Below are 17,212 nucleotides of genomic sequence, written 5' to 3'. Positions count from 1 at the left end.
ATTTGCTCATCTGATGCACCTCGCTGGCTTGTCCCTTGTTCAGTAAGGTTAAGGAATTAAATTGCATTCTTTTTCTGTGGATGATGAAAATTGCACGCAGCAGCAAAATTTTAAGTGAGGAGTTTCTCACCCTTGGAAGAGCTACAGCCTTAAAAATACACCAGTAGCATTTACAGAACATTGTAAAAGGTAAAAGACAATGCATGCTACATGGGCATGTGAACATTTTTACTTATGGAGTCAGATTTTGGAGAACAAAATAACACTAAACCCTTGCATATCATTGTAAATGTCTGTACATAACAACATTTTTTGATTCCTTGGGAAGAAGGGAAGTTTTCATTCCTATGAGAATTCTACTGAGTTGTCTAAATATGACAAGGCAACATGGTAAATAAAAGAGAAGACTTTCATTAAAATGCCTTTGAGAATCATTTTGTTGCTTCATCTTCTCTTGTGCACCTTACTATCTTTGTTTCCAAAATCATTTCCATACAGCCAGAGCACAGCTGATAAGGAATTGCATTTTGTTCCTTCTGAAACTGTCAGGAGCAGGATGAAGCGTGTGTCCCCACTGCCTAACTGTGATTTTTCTTCTGAGTTTGGTTCAGTCCCTCGATCCTGTTGCATCCCAGCTGTGGGTGGCATGGAGGAGGCTGTGGGCTCACTGCTCTCTCACTCTGAAGCCTTCATTCCCTCCAGTCACGACCCGTGAAATCCAAACTGAAGCCCTTCTCATCACTGTGCCCACACGATTTGCCTGCAGAAGTCTCAGAGAGGGCAGCTAATGAGAAGTAGGTGAGGGACATGCTAACAGCACTGATGGAGTGTTGTGAGTTAAGAGCCAATTTCAGCTCTGGACCAGAGATACAGCTTGCGTTAATTCAGATGACAGCTGAACCCGAATGTTAAGTGAATGAATTTCAGTTTTGATGGAAAACAATCAAGAGTTTACCATTTCAGTGAGGAGTTATGCCAAAAATGCTCGCAGGCTCCCACAGGCTCGATCGCTCGGCGATGAAGGGAACGTGTGCTTACAGGCAGCTGCAGAAAGTACCTGTTGGAAAGGTTGGAGCTGGATGCTGACATCCCTCATCAGCCTGCTGCAAGGGAAGGGCTGGTACAAACACCGCTACTGTGTGCTGAGAGCAGCGTGAGCCTCGCTAGTTCCAGCAGTAATGCCTTCCTTCACCTCAGAAGCAGGCAGCAGGATTCAAATGCTCAACAGCACAACATCTCAGGAGCCTGTGCTTGCACACACTGATCCTTCCAGGAGCATCAGGACTGGGGTTAGAGGGTCCTGCCCCAGGGCCTGGATCATGAGAGATCATCAGAATGACAAAGCCCAGCCCTGGCAACAGTTAACAGATTCTTGGAGTTGGCAATGCTAAATCTGCTATGTAACTACTCAGTGTGGAGTACCAGTGCAAGTATTAATACCAATAAGATTAATACTGTAAGAGCCAAAACACAAAGAAAGCTGTTGCAGGCAGATGTAGAGTTATGTGAGCACTGAAGTGATGCTGAGGCATTCAGACACAAGATGGAAGTGCAAAGCCCCTCTGAGATTAGAAGCAGAAAGCTGGGGTTGGAGATGGCATGCTGAAAGTGAGGAGTGGGCCAGAAAAGGAGGAGTGCAAGTAGCAGAGGTGAGAGATAGCCAGCACAATGAGACCAAGGAATGTTCCAGAGCCCAGCACAATAAACACTGCTGACTTGAGCAGTAACTATGCAACGCATTCGGAGCAACATTCATGTTGTTTTCTTTGCAGTGGTTAAAAACAACATTTTTGCTTTCTTGCTGTATTTGAGAAAACTGTGCCTGTTCTTGAGGAGTGCTGCTTGCATCCGCCCTGCCAAGTGCTGGGGAGTTCACTGCTGTGCTGCCAGTGTGAGACAGCCACATGTTCACCAGCCACACACACCAAAGTCCCCAAATGGGGCTGACCATGTCACTGTGTGTTTCAGACAGCTCAGCCATGAAATGACAGCATTTGGCAAGCATTTCACACGCTGCCATTTCCACCTTCTAAACAGTGGAGCCAAATCATCTGGTGAGTTCCCATGAAATATCTCTACAAACCCGGGTCCACAAAAGCTTGTTCCAACACTGTAACTATGGAACTTGATTAGGAGCTGTGGGATGTCCCCTGAGGCTGCTCATGACCATAAGTTTAAGAAGAAACTGGGAGAAGTCCCAGTTCCAGTAACTCAACTACTTTTGCTGATATGTTTGGCATTATGTTTGCTGTGCCTTTGTTTTAATGCATTCTATTGTTGATGGCAACATCGTAATTAATTTATAATCCATTAAGGACAGTCACTACTGAAAACACAAGGGCAGGCTGCTTGATGAAAGCAGTGTGTGCATCCCAGGTGGGCTTCACTGCCATCCCAGCCTGCTCAACTCATGCACACACACAACAATTTCCACCTAGCAAACACACGCATGACTAAAATGAATATTCTGTAATATGTTATGAATTAATGCTTAGCCATGTGTACTTGCCAAGGCATCACCTTTCGTAACGAGCTGGCCAGGATGTGGTTTAATCACATTAAGTCACCAAACTATCAAAGATAATTCGACATGGCCGAAGGCAATATTCCATTTTGTTGGAGACGTTTTACAGCCGGTTTAGCAGGAGGATACACTATACCAAGTGTTAGCACAGATGTCTTAACATGCACCTTAAAGCTTTAAAACCCATCTCAAAGTTGCAGCTGCATCTAAAAAGTTTGTACATGTACAGTGAAGTACGTTTCCACTGTGAGTTACTGAAAATTTCAGCACTCCTTAATACTGCAGAATGAAACCCCAAGAGAACATGAGGAAAAGACACATGAAGAAAAGTCAATTACATCTGAGAGATTCCTCCTTTTACACTATAAACTATAGGTTTACAAAAAGCCAGTAAGAGTCACAGTTTAATGGGATCAAATGGGGCAAGAGCACACTTCTACCTCAAATGTAAATTGTTTCAAACAAAAGAAAGAAGATATTTGCTGCCTTCTGCACGCCCAAAGCACGTAACATCAGCACTTCAGAACATAAAGCAAAGTGGTGGCATTGTGAGCTGAAAGCACAGGTAAGGATCTGCACGATGCAGGAACAATGCTGCTGATTTTCACAGCAGAGGCTTTTCCTTCCTCGCAGGGTTTTACAGAGGATATGCTCTGACTGAACACTCTTCACTACATATAAACAACCCTGGCAGCTTTGGCTTTCCATGTGTAAGCACACTGAGGAGCGGGCTGTAGCGAGCTGTGTGCCTGCAAAAACATTCAGCCTAGAGGAAATCTGCTTCCACTCCTAAGTTAAACAGTCACTATTTAGATATTTTCCCAAAAACATGAAGTTATTCCTATTGACAACTTCACAGCATAAATGTATTTAAGATCCAGCCATCCAGCTCTGAAAAGAAAATCACTATGATGTCAATTAATCTAGAAATATTACCACTTTTAATTAAGAAAATGGCTAATTCTGTGGCTCCAAGTGCAACAACATAGAATTCAAAACCAAAACATTTTCTAACTGGACATCAGGAAGGAAGAGCTGCATCACAGGCCCCAAAAAATCACTGGTGCTTCAAGAACACTGTGAGGTTTATGATGGACAGCTACCCTGGAAAACTCCATTTTATACTGGATCTCTTATTATTTTGAATACAAACAAATCTGTGAACAAAAAAAAACTATCAGACACCACGACTTCAAATGCAGAGATTTACTTTCTTGAAATACATACTATAAGAAAACGTAAAAAATACAACACGAACGTTTTGCGTGCATCATTCCATAATCCTCTGAAGCCATGACAATAAATACAACAGCCCTACGTTGCCAGAGGTGGGGTGTGTGTCTCTGAAGAGAACTGCCTGTCCAAGTGGCATAAATCATCTCGCAGAATATCGAACCATTTGATTTCAAACTCCGCGGCCGATGCGGTTACCAGTGATGACAGTGCTGAAGAGCCTATGCATTTTACCTCGCCCTGAAATTCCTCCTTTAGTTTTTCTGGTATAAGATCTGCTCCCATCACCTGCAACCGCAGTAAGAACAAAGACAGGAAACAAGTAATGTGACATTAATAACAGAACACAAGAACCATCCGCCATCTAGGAAGCGCTTCCAAGTCACAACCAAGCTGTCTGCCTGCTGCACTGTCATAAATATGGAGGACTGAGAGCCCAACCTTCGCAGCTGCACAGCCCCTCCCAACTTCTGGTACAACTGTACGTGGGGAGTTTTGCCCTCTGAACAGCAGCACAAGCCCCATCGCCAGCCCTGCGATCAGCGCCTGCCCCAGGAGCACCAGCAGCGATCTCTCACCGGGGGCTTCAGACCAAGGGAAGCGAGGAAAGCAGCTGCTCGTCGGCAGCCCTGTGGAAACTTGGGATAGTCTGCATGCTGCTGCCCTCTCATGGATGAAAGCCCACAGCTTCGCTTGCCAACTCGGCAAGGACTTGGCTTTTATTAACTGAAGCCTGACAATGCTGACAGTGAAGTTAAACATTTTTTGGCTTCCTTTTGTTCTTTTAAATAGAACTCCATAGACGCTAGAAATGTTTAAGCTCTATGAATAAAGCCATACAACATCATTCTCCTCCTCTGTGGTTCTTTTAAGTTAGAACCCAGTACATCAAATGGAACAAAGAAACAATGTAAGAGGAACTTTTTCTGAAAATTTGCTGAAAGAACGAAGACTTGAATAATCCAGTAGCCCTCGGTGACATCTCCATTTGCATTTCATACATGTGATTCACTCTGTGGCATCTAAAGTGGCAGAGATAAAACTTGCTTCCCAGGAAATGCACAGCAATGATGCACCTGCAAATACAAGTCTAGCGAGAAACCTAACAACCGTGAGCATTCCTGTAAGGAGAATTTCAGCAGAACAGAGATACACCCGCATGACATAAGCCAGCTACACAGCTATCACAGTCAGTCCCAGATAATGCAGTACCAGGACATCGCCCTGGCTAATGTACCTTGCTTCCTGGCACGGTTAATTAGCCCAGGGGAGAGTCAGGCACCTGCAAACATGAGCTGGCCCACGTCCCTCCACGAGGACCTGGCGAACACACATGCAGACAACACTCTCTTACCTTGGTCACCTGCAGCAGGGAGTTTTCATTTAAACCAAACTGTGCCACTTTGTCATCAATTTCTTTCTGACATTTTATGTTATTTTCGAGAGCAAAGGATGACTGTTGCAGTTGAGTAAGCTGAAGTAAAAGCCTGGAATGAAAATAAGCAGTTAGAAAGGGTACAACTGGCACTAAACTAAACTAAATCCAACTACGAGACAATACTTTAAAACAGCTCTTCTTGACCTTTGCCAGCTGAGGAAACTGAATACATCCATATCGATCTATTAAGGTCATTCTGTGTGCACACAATGACTGAAGAAATACAGAGAAGAACTTCAGAATAAGGAAATGCCAAGTATCTCTGGTGCCTCTACACAACCATTTTTCCCCCCGTGCAGTTGGGGCACTGAGCATTAGCAGTGCTGTACTGAGTATCCCTCATCCTCATTAAGGCCTAAGGAGACAGCAGTGCATTGCTGCATGCAGCAGCGGCCATCTTCGCAACCTGAGAAGAGAGAAATTTGGTTTTGTTTCAACAAACACCAAACATCCTCGCACAGGTTAGTGTGGGGGTATTTTCTAAAACTTTCCACCACTCTTAAGTTGAAGGCAGAGGCCCACAAGTTGAGGAGTCGATCCTCATTCACTGAATATAGCAGTGAATTTACCCATGCAGCACCCACGTCTCACATAAACCCAGCAGAGCTGAAAGCACCAGATAAGCTAAAACGTAACCCTGCGATGGGAAGTTCACATAGAGAAGTGCATATGCCAATACAGAATCACAGAATGGCCTGAGTTGAAAAGGACCACAATGATCATCTGGTTTCAACACCCCTGCTGTGTGCAGGGTTGCCAACCACCAGACCAGGCTGCCCAGAGCCACATCCAGCCTGGAAACAAAGCACACCACCACCGTGCAGTCAAGCAAGGAAATCCCAGAACTGCCTCCACTGTTTCAGTACGTCTGGTTCATCACTGAGATGAGAAGCACAGATTATTTTAATACGAATTAGCTTATTAGATACCAGTACTCAATCTGTTAACTTCTCCCAGGCAGCAAATAAAGTCACTTGCTTTCAAAGTACAGATAAAAACTGTCTTTATGTTTCCCAAATGTTGCCCGCAGAGAGCAGTTATAAGGTGTTCTCTGTAAACATGTTCAGAAGTCCATAAAACTGCACTAATCACATTCAGTACTGATATGTTATTGAGAGGCAAGAGGGAAAAAAAACAAGACTCTTTTAACAAGAAACATTTCCTAATTATCTCTTTGAACTATTATATTTAGGAGATTTTTGTTGTGTGCAAGAATTTTAGGAAGAGAGGGAATAAAGAGGAAGAGCATGTTAATGCAGCCCTGTCAGTCAGCTGCCACAGAGTTCATTTTTCAACCTCATCCGTTATGCAAATTGGTGTATTATTAAAATAATACATTTTCGCTCAGGCAAGAGGCTGCAGGCAAACAAGCCAGGTGGCACTTGCAGAAGGAAGACGGGCTCACTTCCCTTTGGGGGACTTCAGCTGCTGCATCTTCAATACCAAAGCAGGAACAGCCACGCTCTAGCAGGAGCATTTAGAGGAGAAAAAATCCTTTTGTATATAATTATTTGAAAGGAGTTGTATAATGGGATTATTTAAAAAATGCTTTACTTCTCAACAACACGTGACACCGGCTTTGTCTTTCCACCCAAATGTCAGTTGTTCATAGCTACCATGCTGGTGAGTTTCACTTTTTACATCTCAATTACGAGTCCATTCTTTTCTTTCTAGGTTGGTGTTACCAATGCTGGAACAAATCTTTAAATCAGAGATGTAAACTGAGTACATTAAGGCTGGGGAATAACATGCTTAAAATTGCTCTGGACTGGGAGAATCTCACACCATTCTAAGAGTGTACTTTGTTACCTTGCTCTAACAAAAGAGGCACACGCCTTTACGCCAACATGCTTTGCCAAGTCCGGCTCCCATGACTCGCAGGCTGCCTGTTTCCCTTCAGCCTTCCTTCCAGTGTTGTCTGAAGTGCAGAGCATTTCTGTTACAGCCTGGCTGCTGCTGCAGGTCGCTGAGCTCTCACTCTTTGTTTCTGCAGCTGGGCAGGACCGAGGGCCTTCGCTCCGGCAGTCCGATCTGTGAGGCTGGAGATTAATCTCTCCTCCAGCTGATATTCCGAAACTACCATCACTAACCTCTCTGGACCAATGTAGGTTTGTTTCTGGAATGCATAATGGAGACAAGCCCTGCAAAAGGTCCATATAAGCTTCAGCAAGTGACATCCAGTACCAAGGGTTGAAGGGATGTAAGCAGATCAGCTGCTGCAGACACACGATCTTTTTTTCTACGTTTTCCAGATCCCGATAAATGGCAAACTGCAGGTTGAGAACAGTCGTTAAGTGATCCGTGTTTGTGGCACCGTTTCTCTGAAAACAAAAGAAAAAAGGATTATAACAGGAGCAGAACAACAGAACCATCCTTCAGAGCTTAAGAAAACGTCTCCCCGGGTAATGACAGACAGACATCTCTAAAGGTAGCTTTCACTACCGCTCTCTTAATTTTAAACAATACAACATGATACAGATCATGCAAGATCAAGCAGGCAGCGATCCCTTCAGTGGCCTCATCACAGTTTGAAAGAAGCCCGTGAACACTGCTGTTTGCTTACATGCATTACTGCTTATGTTATGCAGTCGCCCCTCTTAGTAATATGAACACCTTTTATATACAATGATCAGCAGCAATAAAATCAGCAGATTTCAGAGCCTCCGGACATCTTCTTTTATGGGAAAAACTCCATTTGTGGTTAGATACTCTTCTTGGTGGCAGTTTGGCAGAAAAGTACATGGAAATAAAAGGAAGTGTTGAACCGATGCTTTTATAGTGGAAAGACTTAAGCATTCATTTATCCCCTTTCTTATAATTCCTATTACGTTACATTAATTCTGCCTGGCAGAGCATGATATTTAGTCCCTTCCAGGACTACCAGCTCCCTGCACAGGGAACTCATTGTGGTACAGGGTGTTCTGATTTCTAAAGAGTGATTATATCTGCAGTGACAGTTACCCTCTGTTTACCAAATACTCTGAGCACTGAACATCCTGAAGGATTAAACACACACAGATTATTTTTGCAGAAAATGGTCTGTATAAAAGAACTACTGGTAATATTTTTTGTGTTCAAAGGATGTGATTTACCATTCTTTCTGCAATATCCAGAGCTTCCTTGTGCCTTCCTAGTTGAGACAAACAGCGAGCCTGGCCCTCCTGGACGTCCCGCCTCATGGCAATGTTACCGGGAGGCAAATGCTGCAAGCAGTTTGAGTATTCACACAGAGCTTTCTAGTAGCATCGATAAAAAGAAAAGACAAGCAAAGCAGTGAAACATTTTCATTTAAAAACATGAGAGATTTTCATTTAAAAGCAATCCCCAAACCGATTTTTCTTTATCCCAACTCAGCTAGCACCTATTGGCAGCAGCACACAAAGGCCCCAGTACCACATGGCCAGGCCAAGAGCTGAGCTCCAAGCTGCCCCAGCCTGGACAGCAATGGGCAGCCCCAGTCCTAATTAATGCCTCAGCCCTGTAAGGATTCACATTCTCCACCTCTCCCCCACACAATGCCTGATGCAGAAGGGACTGTATGAGCTCACCCCCAGGCCTGGGCCAAACGTGAAATAAGGCACCTTTATCCCAACTAAATCAGGGATCAGAGCACTCATCCTGATTTTGAGAGGCCTCACTTCAAACCCGTGCACTCCCTGGTGAGAGAAACAGGAGGTGAGAACCAGAAAGTCTGTCCCTCAGCCCATCAGAATAAGCAGCCAGTCGGAGCAGACCACAAGGAAAGTGAGTCTCCATCATTCCTGACATAAATTCCTCACAAGGTCATTGGAATTTGCATGAAATTATTAAATATTAATTGGCCCCAGGAAAAAGACAAGAATGAGCAATATGCTGTATCTTAATGCTCAGAGCACTCACCAAGACTCCAATTAACATTTAAATACATTACATTAAGTATTCAGTGATGCTAAGACTGGAATATTCGTTCCTTCCCCACTGTGTGAGAGCTCAAACCAAAAGACCAAAGAGCAGAGCTTTCTCAAAATGAAAATTCAGGTATTCCTTGCAAATTTGATCAGTTCTAACAAGAAGAGCCTCTAGGCAATATACCCTAAGTAGCTCCTGGCATAATGGCAGAAGTATGTCTCTTCCCCTGCCAAGCTCACATCCTTCTCAAGCAAAGTGAGAGTTCCCCTCTGTCCAGACAGACCAGAGAAGGGCTGCAGGACACTCTGCTTGCTCTGCTATGCAATGAAGGAGTATGACGCTGGCAGACTCGGCATTATAAATCCCAAGCAGATTCTGCAGTCAGCTCTGTCCTAAAAATGAGCATGGCTTAGATCACTGCTCTCCTTGGCATTTCCCATCCAGTAGCTTAGGTTGGCATCAACACTTTTCACAGTGAGTGAAGAGATTCCCGTTTCCTTATCTCCAGGCACCGATCTAAGGCAGCATTCTCAAATCTGTCACTCTCCCCCCTGGTTCTGGCTCTGCCACAGAGACCCAAGAACACTTGACGCCAGACACTGCCAACATGAATCAGCATGACAGAAGCCAATGGACGCTCTGTTCTCTGTGTCAGTTTCTCAGGGAAGGGAATCAGAGCGCATGGCAGGGAGCAAACCTCCCTTCAGGCAGGTCAGCAGCCAGAGCAGGGTGCCTGATGCGGCCTCAGGTACTTCTCTCTCTGCACACTTCTGTGAATTCCTTCAGATCATCGTTCATTTCAGACTGGAAAATGTCTGTCAGGAACAGATAAGGTGACAACAACACGGGAATAATGTTAAAAAGCCGAATCAAAACCAGATCCAGTAATCCAACGGATAGGGCAAGAAGAGTGCAGTCAGACGCTGTCCTGGTGGCTTTGATATCAGGGAGAGTGCAATGCAAACCATAGCCTGGAACAAGAAGCTATGAGAGCGGAAACATGGACAGAAGAAGCTGATTGTCACCAGAAAACAAATCTGGGAGAACAAAAGACAGGGTCCTAGAACCAGGACGGTAGAGGCAAGATATCATCAGTGATTAGCAATGAAGCTAAGGAAGCAGCATGAGAAGAGAGTCCAGGACTGCAGCAGGCAGAAACCCAAAAGGGGAACATGGAAGCACCTCAAAAGCATAACCAGCCACCAGAGACAAGAGAGGGGGAGGACAGCTAATGACGCACAAGCCAACTCTCAGGAGACTGACAACTGCAGCCAGCTGTAACCTGACAGCCAGGGGGAGCTCTGAGAAAGGCGAATGTGATGTTGACAGCCTTGGTGGAACACGGCACTATCTCCACGAGTGGATAAATATGCACACTGAACTATGGCCGAACAGCATTTTAATGATTGCCAACAGCAACTGTGACCACTACTGAACCACTCTGATGTATATCTTTGGTATGAATTGGTTCCAAGTGAAAAACACCATTTCTGCTGAGCTGCGCAGTTTGTATCAGCTTCACAATGACAATGGGGGAAGGAGATGACATCCAGCTGGGAAAGCTTGCCAAAATGAAGTTAACTGTTACAGTCTGGACACATCTTAACTAGCCCGGTGATTCCTGCTCAGATCATGATTTCATTCAGGTGAATGGGGTGGTTTTGATGCAAAGTGCCATCAAGTTGGACTTCTATACCACAGGACCTAGCATCTCCAGGGCATGGAGCATCCAGAGGAGCACTATGAAGATGATGAAGGGTCTGGAGGACAAGATATGTGAGGTAGGGGCTGAGGTCCCTGTGTGTGCTCAGCGCAGAGGAGCTGATGGGAGGCCTGATGGCAGCTGCAGCTCCTCACAGGGAGCGGAGGGCAGCGCTGAGCTCTGCTCTGTGTGACAGCGACAGGGCCCAGGGAACGGCATGGAGCTGTGCAGGGGAGGGGCGGGTGGGGGTCAGGGATGGGGTCTGCACCGGGGGGCGGTGGGCACGGAACGGGTGGGCACGGCCCTGAGCTGCTGGGGTCCAGGGAGTGCTCAGACACAGAGTTTGGGGGATTGCAGGGATGGAGCCAGGAGTTGACTCGATGCTCGCTGGGTCCCAGCTCGGGATATTCTATGGTTGTTCAGACACAGATATATTCACTAAACACACGAGGACTACAGGCCCTGAAGTTACACTCCAGCCACGGCCGCTGACCAAAGCCCCGGCGCACAGGAGCCACGAGAATACCTCAAACTCCCGTTCCCTGTAGGCCAGGTCAGCCCGGAACTTCTGGGCCGTCAGTACTTCGGCGTCCTCCTCGCCGCTCGTCTCACCGCAGAACCACTGCAGCACAAACAAACCCGTACAGAGCATCTGCAACCCCACGGCTGCCACATGCCGAGTCGCTCCCACGAGCTCTCTCGGCCCCGGCCCCGCGGCCCCGGCCTCCCGCCCCACCCCGCCCCGGCTCCTCACCCGGGGCTCGCAGCGCTTGGCGCTGTAGGGCAGCCCGGCCCCGCCGCCCGCGCCCCGCTCCCTGCTCTGGGAGAACACGGCCTCCTCGAACTCCCAGCCCAGCGGCAGCTCCATCCCCTCCTAGAGCGGCTCTCCGCCGGCCGCGAGCCGGCAGCGCGCCCCCTGCCGGGCCGGGAGGCGCCGTGAGGGAGCGGCTCGAGAATGGCGGGCGGCGCGGCCGCGGGGTCAACGAGTTGGGGGTGCGGTGGGGTAGAGGGGCGGCGGCGGCCATCTTGGGAAGGCGATGCGACGCGCTGAGGCGTGGCGGGGTGGGCGGGAGACGTGCCGCTTTGCCCTTGGTAGCGCCGCCCCGTAGACGCCGTGGTGCGGGGATATCGCCATAGAGCTCGGGCTGCGCCTCTTATGTGCCGGCTCCTCAGCGTTGGGGTTTGTCCCGTGTGTAACGGGGTATCGCCGTCCCGCAGGAGGCAGGGGGAGCCCCAGTCAACGTGAGGACGATCAGAGGTGGTCGTGCTGGAATAGACCTTGCGAGAGTGTCATCACTCAGAAATGCTGTGTGGCACTGGGGGTCTTACCATCACAGAATCATAAAATGGCGTGGGTTGGACTGCAGAGATCCCCCACTCTCAACCCCCCACCATGGGCAGGGCTGCCCCCCACCAGATCAGGTGCCTGGGGCTGTACAGCCTGGCCCTGAGAGCCTCCAGGGACGGGGCAACACAGCTCCCTGTGCAGCTATGCCAGTGCCTCACCGCCCTCTCAGTAGAAGTCTTCCCCCTAATCTCAATCTCTACTCTTTTAGTTTAAAACCATTCCCCCTTGTTCTGTCACTGTGGACCCATATACAAGGCTGACTTCCCTCTTGATCATAAGCTCCCTTTAAATATTGGAAAGCCACAAAAAGGTCTCTCTGGAGTCTTCTCTACAAGCCCAGCTCCCTCAGCCTGACGCTGTAGAACTGCGCCAGCCCTCTGATTTTCACAGCCCTCTATTTCAACAACTCTGCATCTCGCTTGTGGTGGGGGCCGCAGCCTGGATGCAGTACTGCAGTACTCATGAGGCTGAATAGGACAATCACTTCCTTCTCTCTGCTTCCAGCCCTCTGTTGTTGCAGCCCAGGATGCTCTCAACTGTCCACTGCAGGTGTACACTGCTGGCTCATGCCCAGCTTCCCATCCACCAGATCCCCAAATCTTTCTCAGCAGGGCTGCTCTCAGCGAATTCAACCCCCAGTCTGTGTACAAATCTGGAATTGCCCTGAGCTAAGTGCAACCTTGCTCTTGGCCTTGTTGAACCTCATTATGTTCACACAGGCCCACTTTTCAAGCCTGTCCAGGTCACTCTGGATGGCAATCCTTCCTTCTGTTGTATCAACTGCACTCAGCTTGGTGTCGTCTGCAAACTTGCTGAGGGTGCACTTGATCCCATCATCTATCTTTGATAAAGATGTTGAAGAGTACTGGTACCAGGACAGACCCCTGGGAAGCACCTCTTGTCACTGGCCTCCACCTGGACATAGAGCATTAATCACAACCCTTTGCCTGCGACTCTCCAGTCATTCTCCAACCAACTTCCTTTTCATTTTTTCTGACCAAAATGAGAGCAAAAGGATCCCATGTTTTGGGACAGCTGATGGCACCTGGTTGCTGGCATCTGTGAAGTGTTTTTTTTTGGGAGGAAGGTGCTAAGAGAATGAAGCTTGTACTCCCCTTTGGAACAGGAACATTGCATTCTCCATAGTCCTGGTGAACATTTTGGTCACCAGACAACTTAATGGAAACTTCATAAGATACTGTAACAAACACTTAAACCGAAGTTTCCCATGCTTAAATTATTTGCACATTTGAGGAATTATTCTTTTAGCATCTTGGTCCACTGTGCATGCCAGTGTCCATGGGAGTGTATTTCAGTAACTTCTCCATTTGATTTCATTTCTTCCCCAAAGCAGAATGGGAAACTTGTGAAATCTCAAGCTTTCAGAAGACAGAATTTTCCAAATCTCCCAAGACTGCATTGCTGTGCTATGGGAAAAGGGTACACTGCAAAGACCCATCCTAGAGCTTCTGCAACACTTAAAGGCTCAGACAACCTTGCAGATTAACAGCACCTTGCCATTCCAGCTGTCTGTCCTGCCTCATGGCACTGCCAGACACAAGGTGCTTTGTATTTTAGGCGTACTGCAGTTCTATTTCCTCACCCTGCCCCAGCAGTCCTTTCCTCCAGGAAGACCTGCTGCCTCCCATCTGACTACCATACAGGTTCAGAGAGGCTGAGATGAAAAGTTATCCTTGTATCTCCTTAATCCAAAAAGTAGACTGATGAACCTGTGCCTACTAGAACATCCTTTATGGCCATAGTTCTTGTTTGGATCATTTGAAAGGGTTCCTTCTATAGAGATGTTTGGTTTTGGTTTGGTGGTGGTGGTGGTGATGGTGGATAAATGCTCAAAATATCTTCCATACGAGCATAGCTATGCCTGGATGTAGCATCAAGACATTAGGGACATGGTTTAGTGGGCACAGTGGTGATGGGCCAACCAGTTGGAGTAGATGATCTTAATGGTCTTTTCCAACCTTAATGATTCCACGAGTCTATGATAAGCTGGCATAAATCCCTGGATATTAACTATACTCTGGCAGGTAGATTTGATCAAATTGAGGTTTCTTCTGCTTTTAAACTGACATTTGGCAAAGAAGAGCTCTTGAACATAGGAAATTGCTTAACAGGTGAGTCTTGAGAAAAACAGGAGTTTGCTCCACATGATGCTTTTGATTGTTTTGTTATGTCAGGGTAGGCAAGTACAGCTGAGGCTTCTTATATGTGCACACAAAAGCCTTCCAGCTTCCCTCTGCACGCAGACTGGTATGCTGAGCTCCTACAGGACAGGCAGAGCACACAGAAATGGATCTGCAGTCATCAGCTCTGGTGTCTGAACAGTTGCAGCATCTGCGCTTCTCCTCGCATTAACCGGACACACGCGCTCCTTTCCCAGTCCTCCAGGACTGCCAGTCATGCTGCAGCACACCAGTCTGAGTACAGCACTAAAATCCAGCAAGACGGCTAGGAACAAATGGAAAAGAAGAAAAACAGAACAAGAATCATGAGTAATCAAAGTGAAATGCGGCCCCAGCACAAAGTAGAACACAAACTGCAAGGCGCTCCCAGGGGCAAATCCAAGAGCAGCCCGTTGGCTGCCAGCTCGGATTGAGGAGTCCTGCAGGGCTCAGGGTTTCAGCCACCATTGCCTGTGAGGATACCAACGTGGTCTGCAAAGGCTGTGTGTTGCAATGCAGAAAATGCCTTTGTCTGGTGAATCAATGATAGGAGAGAAGCAATTCCTGAGCACCACGCAGGGGGCCTAGCAGCTGACTGCATGGTTTGAGTCATAAGTCACAGCATAACACTGCTTTTCTTCTTTCTTCCTTCCCTGGCTCTCCCCTTCCCCCACCTCCCCTCAGACATTTACAAGGCTCCTCGTGTATTAGTTACAATATAAAAAAGTGCAACTGTTAGAAATTCCTCTGCCTTGTCAGCACTGGAGATTTGCTCAATTTCTCCTGCAAGCCCCAAGTCATCAGTATAGCTGCCAGAATACAAATTCCCATTTTACTTAAGTAAAGCTGTTTGCCTGAGCTTGCGAGGCATGATTTGCCATGGTGCTGTTAGCCTTCGCTTCATGCAGCAGAAACCAACAGCCCTGGAAGAAGCAGCTTTGAGGGGCTTGCAGATACATGAGCCCTATGGGAGCCCACACTGCTGCAGCTGCTGTGTGTAGGCAGCTTCTCGGATAAAAAGAAGCCAGAGATGAATATTCCTAAAGACAGCTAAGGTCACGCTGCACTGCTAGCCTAAAGCACCAGTTCCCCGTATGAAAATCAGACCAATGGAACCAAGGAGGCAAGCCTATGTGTTCCACGTTGCCATCAGGGTGAGCCCAGAGGAAGCCTGGACAGTAAAGGCATCTCAAAGGACAGGCAGGAATTCATTCTGCTGCCATAGGACCTGAGCCTTTCAGCCAGGAAAAGAAAACACAGCGTGGCAGACAGAGCTTGTTTGAATCCTGTCAACCTTTCTTTAGCCCTGTCAGAGGCAGAATTAATTCAAAAGAATTCCCTCCACTGGTGCTTATTTAATTCCTGATATTATTTCTTGTATTGTGATAGGCTCTATGGGTCTTTGCCACAGCCTGCACACTTGTTCCAGGAGGAGAACACACACCACAGAGGTTTCAAGAGACCATCAAGCACACACAGTGGAAAGGAGAAATCCCGGCTGGTAATGAGGGCCCTGTTTTGGTAGGCACTACCCACACACGTCGGCTAAGGAATAATGCAGCTCTGACATCGTTTATAGTTTTAATAAAGCAGACTGGAAAGGAGCTGCCCTTGGAAGGAAGCAAGAGACTCATTCTCTCCTCAAAGAAAGCGTGCTGCCTGCAGTGCAGAGAGCACTCAGGCCCACAGGCAGCGTTCCTCAAAGGATGGGCGGTTCCTGAGTCATCAAGTGGGATCTTCCAGACATTGTGAAATATTCATACCTTGGGGGAAAGACTAGTTTTCTTTTTCGACAGTCATAACATTGGCTCTTCTCTAAACACGTTCATGAAGAGAAGCTCTTTATTTGCTGACATCGTCTTGATGTGTCCTTTTCTCCCCGCACTTATTGTCTCTTGCCTTTTATTGAGACTGCAAGATCTCTACAGCAGAAACCATCTTTCATCCTCTTTGCGTGGTGCCAAACATAATGGGATATTGTCCATGACTGGCACAGGAGGGTAACACAAACAGCATTTCATGGCTAAGGGCATACCAAGGCTATCTCTGGTACAAACTAAGAGACAAGAAAAAGTGATTCAACAAGCAAAACTGCAGTTAAAGCTCTGGTGAGCTTTGATGAACACTAGCAAATGTTACTACAGTAGTATGAGACACAACTGCAGACCTCAAGCGCAGTCTGTTCTCAAGCAATAGGCGGTCACACTGAGAGTGGTGAAAGTCTGACCCCTGAGCCTAAGCTCCCAGATGCCACCAACCAAAATTAGAGAAAAATGATACTTGTCTCAAACTCAGCATATCTTCAAAGAAGGGCTGGTAGAAACAGGATGAACCTCCATCTATCTCAAGCTTGTTGAGAAACCAGCCAAATGTGACAAAGCTTCATTTGCTAAGTGTAGGTCTGTCCTTGAAGGTAAAGCGAGCACTAAGGAAAGGCAAGTAAGGGAGATGAAATGGTTCCTCACCCTACAAACTGCTCCAACACCCTACCCTCACAGTCTGCAACAGGAGGACAGGATTCTGAAACCAGAGTAGCGTGAGCAGGAGTGTGCAGGCCAGTGGGCCATGGAATTCCTCTTCTGTGTAAATCAGCCAGCCAGCTCACAGTTCTATGAAGACAGGACCAAAATGAATGGGGAGATGAAGGGCTGTGCATCACAGAAATAAGAAAAAAAAAGAACTGCTTGGTAACAGAAGCCAGAAGATCTCCCTTATCTTAAGACGGATAAGAGAGGATGCATCCCCCAAAGACAGTTCATTTGCTTATCTACCTTCCAACAGCGCAGCCTTTCAAATTGCTGGTAAGCCATATTAACTAGGCCATAATCCTTCCCCCTCAGGTCTCACAAAACCCAATGAAGTTGTTATTGCCAAAAGGGTGCGCTAAGCACTGATGTGT

General features: G+C 47.0%; 1 protein-coding gene across 1 annotated transcript; it reads right to left on the bottom strand.

Annotated features, from left to right (window-relative positions):
- Positions 1-3,838: 3,838 nt before the first annotated feature.
- LOC306944715 (uncharacterized protein C8orf76-like) lies at positions 3,839-11,653 on the bottom strand (the record flags this gene model as incomplete). The annotated part of the gene is made up of 6 exons (XM_079533304.1): positions 3,839-4,045; positions 5,112-5,244; positions 7,005-7,516; positions 8,288-8,431; positions 11,312-11,407; positions 11,540-11,653. The coding sequence occupies 6 exons, from the start codon at positions 11,651-11,653 to the stop codon at positions 3,839-3,841; spliced, it is 1,206 nt and encodes a 401-aa protein (XP_079389430.1).
- Between the last annotated feature and the right edge of the window lie 5,559 nt (positions 11,654-17,212).

Source organism: Tetrao urogallus (genome assembly GCF_951394365.1).
Source record: "Tetrao urogallus genome assembly, chromosome: 3".
Taxonomy (NCBI): domain Eukaryota; kingdom Metazoa; phylum Chordata; class Aves; order Galliformes; family Phasianidae; genus Tetrao; species Tetrao urogallus.
Note: the sequence above shows the minus strand (reverse complement) of the source record. Positions and strands in the feature narration are given on the sequence as shown.